General features: G+C 47.7%; 1 protein-coding gene across 2 annotated transcripts in view; it reads right to left on the bottom strand.

Annotated features, from left to right (window-relative positions):
• The window catches only part of nkain4 (sodium/potassium transporting ATPase interacting 4), a 37,841-nt gene that overhangs the window by 5,764 nt on the left and 17,488 nt on the right, over positions 1 to 14,589 (bottom strand). For both annotated transcript variants that reach the window (XM_060049752.1, XM_060049743.1), the window contains exons 4-5: positions 12,651 to 12,854; positions 4,335 to 4,395 (exon numbers count right to left, since the gene is read on the bottom strand). In XM_060049752.1, coding sequence (XP_059905735.1) covers positions 4,335 to 4,395; positions 12,651 to 12,854 — 265 coding nt within the window. The remainder of the gene's footprint in view (positions 1 to 4,334; positions 4,396 to 12,650; positions 12,855 to 14,589) is intronic.

Here is a 14,589-nt window from a genome sequence, read left to right as displayed (position 1 = left end):
TAGGAGAGGGAAACGAGGGAGGAGGAGGAGGAGGAGGAGGAGGAGGAGGAGGAGGAGGATAAGGAGGAGGAGGAGAAACAGGAAAAAGGAGAGATGGGGATAGATGGTGAGAATGAGAGAGTGAGAGAAGGGCCTACAGGCCTTTAGAGGCTGTCTGTGATAAGATAAGACATAGCACCAAAGCTCACATGCACAACCATGTGAGTAAGGAAGATGTAAGTGTGTGTGAGTTGTGTATGATTTTGTGTATGTGCACATGATCAAATGAATGTGTGTAGGTGATTGTGTGTGCACGTATATGCAAGCCCTTTTCCATCCTTGATTGATTGCTGTCATCTGGATAGATTATTGGGTTACGAGAGAATGTGAAAGGCCTGCTTCACTATCTCAGAGTGGAGGGATCACACACACTCACACACACCCCCCATTAGGGATGCTGCATCTGGCCATGCACTATTACACAGCCCCATCAGTACTGTGAAGAACCGTTTCATGTAATTGTACGCGAAGCTCTGCGGCATTTGATTAAAACCCTGGAAGAGGTATTTGCAATCTATCTGTCCGTCTCTCTGTCCAGCCGGCTGCTGAGGAGACTGCATGTGTCCATTACTGAAACTACAAATCATCCAATTTGTCGATATGGAGTTCATTTTATGCTCCGAGAATGCACCTCATCTCTCAGCCGGGAAGGGATTTTTTGTGACAGTGACTCAGCACGCAGGGTGCAGGCAGCATAATTAGCAGCCATGCTAAGGCGTGCTTAGGCTAATGCTAGGCAGCTAACTCCCTGACCTACTTTACAAAGAGGATTTTCCTCCCTGATCACTCTGCCCCTGGATCTGCCCGTCAGTGATAACTTTATACAGAATACATTTAGGCAGACAGAAACAAACACGCACACACACACACACGCACACATGCACACGCACACACATGCACACACGCACACACGCACACACGAACACACACACACATAGACACACACACAAACACACACAGGCCCCCATCAAATACATACATCATGTGAAAGAGAGAGACAGAGAGAGAGTCAGCTCACAAGCTCCACTTAATGTTAAGCCCTGAAAAGCCATGAAGTTCGACCCAACCAACAGTAAATGATGGTATTTATTATGTCCTTTGTGTATTCTTGGTTCCACCGCCTAGTCCCGATGCACTTGAGTATGTTTGTGTATTTGTCTATTGTGTGTGCATGTGTGCTTATTCTGTAAAGAGCCTTCTCCGTTCTCTTTACAAAGTCTGATCTTTTCTCCCACTCCTTTGAGAGGCAGACCGAGAACAGCTCAGACAAGGTGAGTTTTTTTCTCTCCTGCCCCCCCCCCCCCTCCCCAACACTCTATTCTTTAGCTTATTAATCTTCCTTTCTCGCCCTGTTTCCCTTCAGAGGAATCCACCCTCCAAGGTTACGGGGAGACAACATACAGGGGAATGAGGCCAATGATGGAGAGACCCCTGACTTTTACACGCACTTCATTCAGAGAACAAGAGAGAGGGAGAGAGAGGAACTATCCAACAGACAGACAGTCAGACAGACAGACAGATGGAGAGACAGACAGACTACCACAAACATACTTTTAGAAAAAAATATGTCTGTGATCCCTTCAGCAAAAATGTGTGGGAGGTGGGGGTAGTCTCCAGTGTAGAGGAGGCTTATTTCTTCACACACGTCCACATGATCAAATGGCAAAAGAAAACTGTGACGGAGCGAAAGTTAATGTTGTTGTGTGTGTGTTTTCCCTCTCTTCCTGCCCCACGTTTGATACAACAGGACTGCCCCCAGAGACTGCTTAGGTGTGATTGATTAGGAAGTGGTGGCGCCCGGGGTCAGGGGAAATTGGTTGGGTGGTGGCGCTGGAGTCTCAAAGCCCGACACTCTCTGGAATGTGTCCACCAGAGAACAGAATGGACGGCTGTGCCGGTGCTTTGAACACAAACACACACACACACACACACAATCACACAAACACAGACACACAATCAAAATCTCTCACACACACACACACACACACACACACACACACACACACACACACACACACACACACACACACACAATCACACAAACACAGACACACAATCAAAATCTCTCACACACACACACACACACACACACACACACACACACACACACACACACACACACACACACACACACACACACACACACACACACACACACGCGCGCACAAGAAGTTGGCAGTCAGCTGTTTTCCGACCCACAACTACAGGCAGCTCCCATGGGGCCGACCTGACGTGGATCTGCAAAAAAAAAATGACAGGCCTTCCGCCTGATTGTTCTCCAATTTCTCTATTATTAGTGATTTCACGCCGCACCACAAAGAACAACAGGGCACATATCAAAGCAGCGTCTGATGGCCGACTCGTCCTGATACAGGCTCAGAGGAAGCCGGCGTGTTCAGCTATTAGAGATCAAACGCTCGGCTAGGGGCCTGCCTCTGATCTCCTTCAAAGCCTCGGCTGGCCAACTTCTGCTCGCTCACCACATCACGGTGGTCCACGTGATTAACCCAAAAACTCAGAGACGTTGGCGGATGGAAGGCAAGGTCACGCAGACCCCATGCTAGGGAAGGGTGGGAGCGTGGTTGCGTTGTATCTGATATTTATGACTTTCGGCCGACCCCCTCGGCTCAAATGTTTCCTGGCATTTGATTGGCTATCCTACTGCACTGACCCCTGACCTAATGATTAACCAGTCAGCACGGTTCTGCCAGTGATCACAAGTGCCTTTTTTGTGACCCCCAAGCTGTTCAAATCATTTGTTTTTCCAGGCTCAACAACATTGTCCTCCCCCCTTCTTACAGCCATTTTCTGAATCACAGGAAACGTATGAGAGCGCTAAGGTGCACTTTGTACTAGATTTGGCCACATGATCAAGGGACTCCATCACACACACACACACACACACACACACACACACACACACACACACACACACACACACACACACACACACATACATCCAACCTTTTGAAAGTTTCATCCAAAGCGAACAAAGACAACACAGTCAATAGACACTCAGGGGAAGGTTGGACGCAGTTCAACAGCTGGCAGGGAGACAGAGTGTGTGTGTGTGTGTGTGTGTGTGTGTGTGTGTGTGAGTGAGAGTAGAGAGGGTAAAGGGGGAGCGTCATGGGGGAGGGGTGAGGCGTGAAACACCACTCTCCCTTTCTAAAACCCGAGACCCTCCACACCCCCCACCCTGACAGGGGACAGCTGGAGAGACGTAGCCCCATGTGGAGGGAGTGAAAGGAGAGAGAGAGAGAGAGAGAGGGAGGGAGGGAGGTTGGGAGAGAGAGAGAGAGAGAGAGAGGCAGCATGGGCCGAAGAAGGACAGAGTTAACTAGGGGAAAGACGCTGCAGTAAATGAATTGGCTCATAAAATAGAAGGGGTGTTTAACAACAATGGCAGGGGTAGAGGAAGACACGCGTGGCCCCACATACACACCGAGGGCCAGCGAGGGAACTGGGGGTACCGTCCGGGGACCCAGACGCCCCGTTATACGGGAGTAAGGAATGAAGGGGCGCGTAGGACAGGAGGGTGTGGATGTGTGTGAGTGTGTGTGTGTGTGTGTGTGTGTGTGTGTGTGTGTGTGTGTGTGTGGTTGAGGGGGGAGTCCATCTGTCGTTGGAAGGGGGGAGTGAGAGTACAGTAAGTGTAAGGGATGGGGGAGAGGGGCACTTGAGGAGTGTGTCCCCTTACGCCCCTCAGAAAACGGATATGCCCTGTGAAACGCGTTACACGCGTTGTTTTAAAGGCCTTTGAGGCAGCGGGGGTCGATGCTGTACCCACGTGGTGAGGTTAATAGAACCTCTTTCATCCAAACATTTCTGATGGAAACATACCGCTGAACCAAAAGGGTAAAACAGGTCTTGGCTCCCTTTTATTTAACAAGCAGTCGATCAATTTCCCAACAACAAAATGCAAAATGATTCATTGATTTGCACAGGCTACATTCAAACGCTAAACTGTGACGAATGTGTTCATTAGTGCTACACTAAGTAACATTGTTCAGCAGCATAAGATGCTGTGTTGGCTTCCTTAGCTCAGTATCCCATTGAGCTATAGCTGTAGGTGGTCCAGGTGGGTAGAAATAAGTGTAAAACTGCTGATACATTGTCCAAGTTTTCAACTGGGTTTGAGGCAAAATACATTAAAAGACTATGGTCTATTAAATAGCAAGCCGGTAGTTAATACCTTAAACACCCCACTTTCTAACTAGATTTCAACAAACACGTGTGTGTTTGCGTGTGTGAGTGTGTGCGTTGTGTGTTTGTGTGTGCGTGCAGGTACTTACAGCTGTCTTCTTCCTCAGTAATGGCACTGACAACATAACAGGCGTACACAAACCCAAGGAGCTGTAATCACATACAAAGAGGACACGATTAGTTATTCTGCACATGTTTATGTGGTGCGCTGTGTATTTGTGCGCGTGTGTGTGTGTGTCTGTGTGTTTGTGTGTATGTGTGTGGATGGACCATGCAACACAATATCCAAATATCCAACACACCTTTGGGCCCCCCTGAATAACACTCATGAACCACTCACACACATAAACACACACATACACACACACACACACACACCTACAAACACAAATACGACAAACACACACGCTGGAAATATCTTCGGGAGTCAAACACCGGGAGAAACAGATTGAGAGATAAGAAGAGAGAGAAACAGAGAGAAACAGAGTGGGAGAGAGGGAGAGAGGGAGAACCAGAGTGAACAGATAGAGTTAGGGATAGAGAGAAACAGAGTGATAGAGATAGGGAGAGAGAAACAGAGAGAGATAGATAGGGAGAGAGAAGGAAACAGAGTGATAGAGATAGGGAGAGAGATACAGAGAGCGATAGATGGAGAGAGAGAGAGAGAGAAACAGATAGAGAGATATGGAGAGAGTGAAACAGAGTGATAGAGTTAGGGGAGAGAGAAACAGAGTGGTATAGATAGGGAGAGAGAAACAGAGGGAGAGTGATAGGGAGAGAGAGAAACAGAGTGATAGAGAGGGGGAGAGAGAAACAGAGAGAGATAAATAGGGAGAGAAACAGAGAGAGAGAGATAGGGAGAGAGAGAAACTGAGAGAGAGATTAAATGAGAGAGAGAAAGGGACAGGGAGAGGGAGTCACTCTCCAACAGCCAACGAGCTATTGGCGCTCGGCCATGCCAATTAAACCAATGTCGGGCCGGCCGCCCTACACACACGCTGAGTAAACACACCGCCGGGGTGGGGGGTCGGGGTGCACTATCACATCCCATTTATTCACCAACACCCACAACATCAATTACTCAATGACAACACCACTGCTGTATTCTACATACAGATAGAAGCGGTCCTGAGATAACTTGTTTATGGTGAAGGTCTATGGACCAAAACTTATCCTTGATTGCGCTCATTTTATGAGGTTTGAGATCCAACAAATATGCAATGTAGAAGTTTTTCTCTAAATGAGGTTATTCTGAAATCAGGCAGATCACTCCCTTTTCTCTCATCCTCTCTCCCTCTTTCCTATTTAATTCTCTCTCTATCTCTTTCTCTCTCCCTCTATCTCTTTCTCTCTCAGTAATGGCTGGGGCTTCACCCCAGCCATTACTGGAGGAGTGAAATGGAGGTGAATTAACATATGTATGAAGCAGCATCGAACACAATGCACAAAGCAGTAACAGGGAGCTCCCTGTTTTTCAACTGAATGAGTGAGTGTGTGCATGTGAATCATTTGTTTTGTGTGTGTTTTAATGTCTTTGTGGTTGTGTATGGGCGTTGTCTTTCTTTTATAGAGAGTACTTATTGCTGTTTTGGCTCAGGGGTTTATAGGTCTAAATTGTGTTGGGAGTTTATGAAGTGAGCATGTGCACATGCAACAATGAACGCACTAGCGAGAGAGAGGGAGATGAGAGAGAGAGAGAGAAAGAGAGAGAGAGAGAGAGAGAGAGAGAGAGAGAGAGAGAGAGAGAGAGAGAGAGAGAGAGAGAAAAGAGAGAGGGAGAGAGAGAGAGAGAGAGAGAGAGAGAGAGAGAGAGAGAGAGAGAGAGAAAAGAGAGAGGGAGAGAGAGAGAGAGAGAGAAAAGAGAGAGGGAGAGAGAGAGAGAGAGAGAGAGAGAGAGGTTCAGGCAGGCTTCCTGGCAGGAGATGGTTTCAGCAGGGAATTCAGCAGGAGTCAAGTGGAGTTCAACACCAGCGTTTGTGATGACAGATACGTTCATACGGCTTTCCCATTGCCATGCTGTGAGTAGCCCCGGATGATTAACCACCGCTAAACACCTAGACTTTGTATACAATGTCTGTATAGTACGTTTTCTTTAATGCCAACAACACATGTACATTAGATGTGATTAGGTCAGTCTAAGCAGGGCTAATGTTGTACCTACGTCCACCATGTTGGGAACTTGTGACTGCGTGTGAGGGTGTGTGCAATGGTATTGTGTGCGGAGAGAAATGGGACCAAATGTCTCAGTGCAAGGACCCCTTCATTGATCATCGTAAGCAGTCATCGTTTTTCCTCTCCGATCCCCATAAAAGGTTGATGAGCTCAATAGACCTCGCTGGTGATGATGTTGTCATGGCTCCACCTTCAGTGACACGCTGAACGCTCCATAGGAAACCATTGATTATCCACACTGCCTTCTGTCACCGTCAGTGCTTCCTTCCACGTGGCTGACAGCGAGCTAACAACACTGATGTTAATGGCAATGAGTCCTGCGTTGCTTTTTTTGACAGCGAAAATGCAGCGTGTGCGTTTCCATTTCCAGGTCACTTACGAGCCGTTCGCCAAGCGACATCCTCATTTAGTTCCCGTACAAGTTAAAAAACTGAAGCGATTGGCTGCCGCTGTGCCAAATACACTCCGACGCCGTTTATGTCTTTCATTTGACCTCGGTTTTCATTCTGTTCGACTTGTTAATGATAATCGTTGGGCCATTTCTTTCCCGTGATATGAGCTCAGAAAGTCCCTCTGCCAGGAGTCGAGTGCCTGTGGAAGCACACTGTGCGGACACATTGAACTCATTTCACCGCCAGTCCACGCGTAACGCCTCACAGACCGCCCCGGCCCTCCTCATTGACATCAGCACATCTCAGTGCCGAGGCCCATCCTATTTCTCTATTTGCGTTAATCTGCAGAATGTCTTTTTTGGTTCGCTAAGACCTTATTAATCAGCGGGGTGGCCAGGGGTACAGAAGGTGACACTGTGTGAAACCGCTCTCATCTCCCACACTCACCTCCCCCCGCACCTCTCTCCCGTCTCCCATTTCTCTCCACTCGCTGCCCCTCTCCTCTCCTCTCCTCCCCTCCAATTATATTCCCTCTCCTCACCCAACCTCCTCTCCCCTCTCCTCTTTCCACTTCCCCCTCCATCCTCTCGTCTCTCCCCTCTCCTCTCCTTACCCTCCTCCTTCTCCTCTCCTCTCCTCCCCTTCCTTCCTCTCCTCTCGTCTCTCCCCTCCTCCCCTTCCATCCTCCCTTCTCCTCTCCTCTCAGGACAGAAGAGCTAAAAGCTGAGGAACACGGGTCAGGCATCAAGGACAAAACCACTTGGACTTTGTATCCATTATCATTGATACATCCCAGGTAGTTTTACAAAACGCTCCTATTAGACGATTCAAGATCCTCGAATAGAGGTGTAGTACAAAATCGGTGTGTAATTCAAAATGTGCGTGGGTTTGGTTTCAGGATTTGTGTGTTTAGTGTGTATGTGTGCGAATGAGTTCGTAGGCTAAAATGGGAGAACGTATGTGAGTACCCGACCGGTTGCTGTGTGTGTGTGTCATATTTGCATAGGCTAATAAGGGTCAGCCGTCTACGATGTAACTGTCAGTCCAGAACAGAACCACCTCCACCTTCTACACCCACTCAGCACTCCACTGCAGCTGAGCTGAGATGCCTTTTCACTGCAGGCTATTGGCCCCACTCATGAGTTTGTGTGTGTCACTGTGTGTGAATGAATTGGCTAATGCTGCAGATATAACACAGATATATAGATCTATATCTAGATATAACTATATCCTTATCTAGATATAGATATAGATCAATATATTCATAATATATAGAATATAGATTGTGTTTCATGATAGGACCGCGTAGGTTTCCTAACAGTGAAGATGTATTTAGAGGCGAGAGCGGGAATGCGAGCGAGAGCGAGAGTGGAGTTGGTCTTTCTTTGGCAGGTTAATTATCTGACACTTTCTGCGTACCAATGAGACGAGTTTCCCTGCAGAAAAATTAGGCTCCCCTTGTGTGTTAGTGCGTGTGTGCATGCATGTGTGTCTGTGGCTGTGTGTGTGTGCGTGGCTTGGGTTTGAATGTGTTTACGGCCAGCTGCATGTTTAATGGCAGTCAAAATATGATGAGATAAGGGCTGCAGGGACTCATATCCACCTGTTATCCCCCCCCCCCCCTGTAATAACCCCTAGCAGCACACACACACACACACACACAAACACACACGCACACAATACACAGACACACACACAAACAAATACACAGACACACAAACACGCACACACACATAAACACACACACACACACACAAACACACACAAATACACACAGACACAAATACACACACACACGCACACACACACACACACACACACACACACAATTACACACACACGATAACCCACACACAGGTATGTCTGGGTGATGAGTGTTGGCTTTCTAGAGCGAATGAGTTTGTTGAGATGGGGGGGGGGGGGGGGGGGGGGGGCTGTTTAATTTATACAGTCTGCCTCACGCTTGCTTGCAGCAGGTTATGGAGGTGATGGGCGCGTGCCACATCAAATAACCGTGTGTCAACATCGCAGACGACACGAGGCTTTAGACAGAAGCAGACGCCCACGGAGGTAGAGCCTTCATCGTTCAGGGTTTGGCACACGCATCCCCCCAGTAGGGCGTGCATAGGGCGGGGAGGAAACCAAGGTTCTACCGTACCCACACGACACCCTCATGTGGTCGCCTCATCACCGTTCATGGAAAGGGGAGGAATAATACGATACATAAATAATAGTAGTCAACGCGTCGTATTCAAGAGAAGAATGTAATTTGCCGTGCACCTCCTTCCAACAGGAAGCAGGCCTGTGTTCAGGATGTTCCAGCGCTGTGCTGACACAAAGTATTTACATAACCCCCACCCCTCTTGCTTGTCTGTTCAACAGACTCCAAAACACATCCACACCGTCCTTGGAATATACAGGTCTAAAGCCCTTTTGTGAGTCTTACTTTTGTGTCCCTCTTCTATTTTATTTTCACCGCCTAAACTCGGCTGTAACATTATTAACTGCAGACAAAACGGTTGATTACGAGTCTGTAGTCGTCACACAACCACTGTTTTCTGTCAGACCCACAGCTGAGATATGAATGCTGATGAGCATATTCTGTTGACTCCCTGTGCGGTCGCAGTTCAAAAAAACACCAAAAAACATCTTTTACCACGTATTTTTGTTGCCCTGACGGATGACTGACTCGATGGAACAGGGCGAAAACAACAGGATGCAATGAAGTTGAGACCGTCATATTTCTGAGTTTCAACACGTATTTTAGGCGTGCTGTTTTAATTTCAACATTACCACCCACACAGAAGGAATTAACTGTTCTAGAACAAGTAATGAGAAATCACACTACAGTGCTCTACTGGGCGCTGTGGTGGCCCAATAAAGCCACTCATTAGGAGTCAGCCCATTGTAGTTCACCCTCCTCCCCAGCCATCCAGAGAGAGTTATTTATACCAAAGTATAAAACATACTCACACAGCAGCCCACGCCCAGCCCTTAACAAGCCCTGATTGGATGTAGATTGGTGTAAAATGCTGGCAATCTAACGTGTTAGGCAGAGAACCAGAGTAGAGTGAAAGAGACATTAATCTGTAACTTTTACACTGGGGGGTTATGATAGCAATGAAAGGGAAATGTGAGGAAACTATGGGAATTATGGAATGATGCATGTCGTAATGCCTTCCATCACCGACGTTCTTTTACATCCAATTCATGGTTCTAGGGAATAGCAAAAAGTCGACATGTAGTATGACCTCGAGGCAGCAATATTACACACGAAATTGAGAGTGTGTAGGGTGCGTAGAGTGTGTATGTGTGTGTTTGTGTTTCACTATTAGTGGGAGTGAGCATCTTTGCATCACAATTTACATTTGCACAAATAAGAAAACGATTACTATCATGATGGGATATTTGTTGGAGTCTGTAGCAAACTAAACGTTTTCTTATCTGGAGGAAATATTCATAGGCCAGGCCATCTCTGCAGCACCAAAGCACTTTGATTATAATGGTGTTATACATTTACACATTTGACCTTTATCAAAAGATTGCTGCTACCACGATTTGGGAATTGTGCCTGGCCATATTGCCATGTTGATAATATTAAGATTAATTTTTCCGCTCAAGCGGGCACACAGGTGTGTGTATATCGTTGTATAAGTGTTACAGATGAACAAGGTATGAAGGTATGAGTTTAACTATTCTGTTATGGTTTTCTTTCACTCATATTTTGTCAGTTTATCCAAATCTAGGAGCTATTTCTTCCTAATTCAAACCATCAAAACGTTGATTACACCATTTATTATTTGTTATCTTTCATAAAATTGCTCAGTTTTTCTTTATAGATGTATCCACAACATACATTGGATATGGTACATTCATTTTGGATAAATTAGGTTTGATTCTAGTCCTAGTTCAGATGGTCACAGCGGTTAAACTCAAATCCCATAATAATACCATGTGTACTCGCTTTAGTTCCCCACGTAGAGAACACAGTGGACAGTCTAAACAAGAACATTCAGAACATTCATCTCTAGTTTCCTCTCGGTCTTTCCCAAAATCATCTGAGGCTTTGGCTACGTCTTGCCGGTCTGAAAGTAGCCAATCACAGCAATGAGAATTAACCCAAGGTCGCACAACTGCATTTTTTCTTTGGGTAAAGCAGGTGATGAATCGGAGCGTCTGGACGACAGTGATTCCTCCATTACTGGCCCACAGCTCCACATTCTTCATCTTAATGAAACATTGTCCTCGGAGCACCAGCCTTAATATTAAATGGCTGTGTCCTGACCTTGAGAACCCCAAAGGTCCATCCATATTTTACTCCCTCTCTCTCTTTCTCCCAGGACAGAACGCCGAGAGAGCAGCGGCCGACTTCTCCAGCTATGTAGGAGATCTGTCCATCGATCCGCACACAGTTCTACTTTGTGCCGTTATTTGTGACCAGGGGAAGCCCGATAGCATCTGTGTTGCAGGGATTTTAGTAACAGTTTCCCTCCTCCTCCTCCTCCTCCTCCTCCTCATCTTCCTCCAGGGACCCGTTCCCATGGAGATGCCACTGAATACTTGCCGGGATCATACCATCTGGCACAGGGGGAATGGAACTCACCATTAAGGGGGACCGGAGCCAGCAGCCATACTGGCTGTGGCCAAAAGAAAAACCTCATCATGGATTTCTTTTGTTACGTGAAGTGGCAGGGATAATGGGGGGGGCGGATGGGTGCAGTGAAGGAGCAATATGAAAGATGTTTAGCCACTTGGCTGCGTTCATCTGCTCCCGAAGTGGCAAGAGTGTTTACGCTTTGGTTGCATCAATGAGGCGTTTCTGTCCTTTTCTCTCTTCTTACTTCACTATATTCACTATGTTTTACTCTCGGATGACAATGGGCGAGGAAATACAAAGTGTGGCGTGAAAAGTGTGCATCTGTGGGTGTGTCTGTTCGCGCGTGTGTTTTTGTTGGTGCCTGTGTGTGTCTGTGAGTGTGTGTGGGCGTGTGTTCAAGCGCATCAAGTGCACCTCAACAACCCATTCAGTGTTCAACCAACCTGTGAGTAGCTGGCAAGCTTATGGCCCAGCCGAGCTGAGAGAGAATGAAGGGACGGGGACAGAAGAGAGAAAGTGTGCATAGATAGAAGGGTGTGTGTCACACACACACACACACACACACACACACACACACACACACACACACACACACACACACACACACACACACACACACACACACACACACACACACACACACACACACACACACACACACAGACATAACAGACAGGGGAGGAGGGGGAGGGGGATTTCTATTTCTTGAAAAATCTGAGACGCCATTTTCCCCTTCACCTTCAGCCTGAACAGATTGAACGTGTGCGCATTTATCTGAAATCTTTTGTTTTGGTGGCCAGGGGTTCGACCACGTGCCAGAAGTTTACGGGTTGGAGCCCCGATGCCTCAGCCTAATCTGTAAACATCTAGAGCAAGGATCTATCTGACTTCACTGTTAGTCACTTTGGATCAAAGTGTCCAATAAACGGAATAACTAAATATGACATGACATGTGTTTGTGTGTGTGTGTGTGTGTGTGTGTGAGTAAGTGAGTGAGTGAGTGAATGCGAGAGAGAGAGAGAGAGAGAGCGAGCGTGTGTGTTTGTGTGTGTGTGTGTGTGTGTGTTTGACGTGTGCGTTCGTGTGCATTTGGGCGTGCGTGTACGTGCGTGCGTGTGCATGTGTGTGCGTGTGTGCATGTGTGTTTGCGTGCGTGTGAACGTGCGCGTGTGGGAGCACACTGGATGCGTGTGCGTGCGTACGCGTGCTTGTCCATGTGTGTGTGCGTCCTGCGGCTAACTCACGGCGCTGAGGATCTGCAGGCCGCCGTGGGCCACCTCGATGTACTGGTACTCTGCCAGGCAGCCCATGACGGTGACGTAGGAGTGGCCGTCGGCCGCCGTCTGCACCCCGGCCACGTGCTGTGTCTCGCTCCGCACGCAGCCCGGTCCGTGCTCCCCCCACCACGAGCGGTGGGCCGAGATGTTGAACGTTAGCAGGTCGCTCTCCTGAAGTTTGGGGGGAGAGAGAGAGAGAGAGAGAGAGAGAGAGAGGGTCATTAGGGAACATTTACGTTTAAAGACCCTTCGTTGATGTTAGATTAATGCATCGCTGATACATCGCTGATGATCGCTCCGCCGTTTTCTTTGCAGGCCATTCTCCCGGGGACGCCGTCGGGTAGGAGCATACGCCCGCTAAAATATTCATCACGGCGAGATATGCATCGGATATATTTAGTCTGACATCATTCTAAATCGGCATCAATGTACACGAACCCTGATAGTACTAAAGAGTATTACTACAGACACAAGATGAGAGGGACTTTGTACACACCGGGCAGCATCAGAGTGAGATATAGGCCTGATATAAATACACACACACACACACACACACACACACACACACACACACACACACACACACACACACGGCATTCTCCGCACTCATATGTCAATAAATGACTGATAGAGCAATCTAGACCCTCATCTGCTTTGCAGTGACAGCACATGCATTATTAACGCCCACCGTTGGTCTGACAGGACACATCTCTGACTCCCTGCAACACGCAAACGCATGCTCACACCACACATGTTCACACACTCACACACACACACACACACACACCCCCATCCACTCCTATTCACATACAAACAATAGGCCATGGTCATTCTAATTATTCTTCTCTCTCGACAAACACTCTCTCACACACGCACACACACACACACACACACACACACACACACACACACACACACACACACACGCGCACACATACACACAAGGGTGCGTGAAGGTCAGTGGGAAGGATTTTGAAGGCTAATGACTTGACAGACTCCATTGATTGAGCCTGCAAGCCGGGGAAAGCATCTCTGTCCCACCTCCTCCTCCCTCTCCTCCACCTCCACCTCTAGTGAAACGACGACTCCATGCCTCCGGTCGATAGGAGGAGACGCTGTCAAAAATATTACTATCCCTGCCCCAAAGCACCAATCAATGGCTCCATGAGCCCCGTAGAGACATGGAGTAGGGGGGCTTGAATACCCAGCCCAATATCTCCGTACAGCAACACAAAAGGTTGACACGCCACACACGATTCACCGACACTCTCCTCAGAGATGTGTTGGGGGGGGGGGGGGGGGGGGGAGAGTGTGACATTCTGTCATCGCCTTGACCCCTTACCTCCTACTAGGTTTGTGGACTCACTTCCAAATTGTCACAACAATGTTGGGCATGGGTTGTTTACAACGTAAACTGAAACCTTAACTGTTCAATTGTTTTCCAGACAATGGTTTATACGTACACAAGTTTGTTTTATGTTGATTACTGTGCTTAAAAAAACCATCCTACACTAGGAGACAATAAAGATGTAACATTGGAGTCAGGCTCCTCCTTCTGTGTGTGAAGGTTAAACAAGAGACAGAGAGACCCGGGGATGGTGGTTAAAAGTGACTGATGTGAATCACCGGGGTGGGCCTACTAGTCCTTCTAGCACGGGGAGGGGGGGGGGGGGTGCTCCATGGCTCAATAGATGGGGGCTGAGCATGTGGCCAATGACCCTCTCAACCCCCCACTAACCCACCCACACTCACCCCCCCACCCACACCAACATCCATCCATGTAAACAACAGGCAGCAATACAAAATCAAGAATGTACACACACACAAACACACACACACACACACCTGAAGGTTCTTGTGTGGTGATTGATTATGTTTTCTGATAAGCTCTCATCAAGCTGTGTTT

The sequence above is a fragment of the Gadus macrocephalus genome, chromosome 1, assembly GCF_031168955.1.
Source record: "Gadus macrocephalus chromosome 1, ASM3116895v1".
Lineage (NCBI taxonomy): Eukaryota > Metazoa > Chordata > Actinopteri > Gadiformes > Gadidae > Gadus > Gadus macrocephalus.
This window is presented reverse-complemented; position numbering and strand designations above follow the sequence as displayed.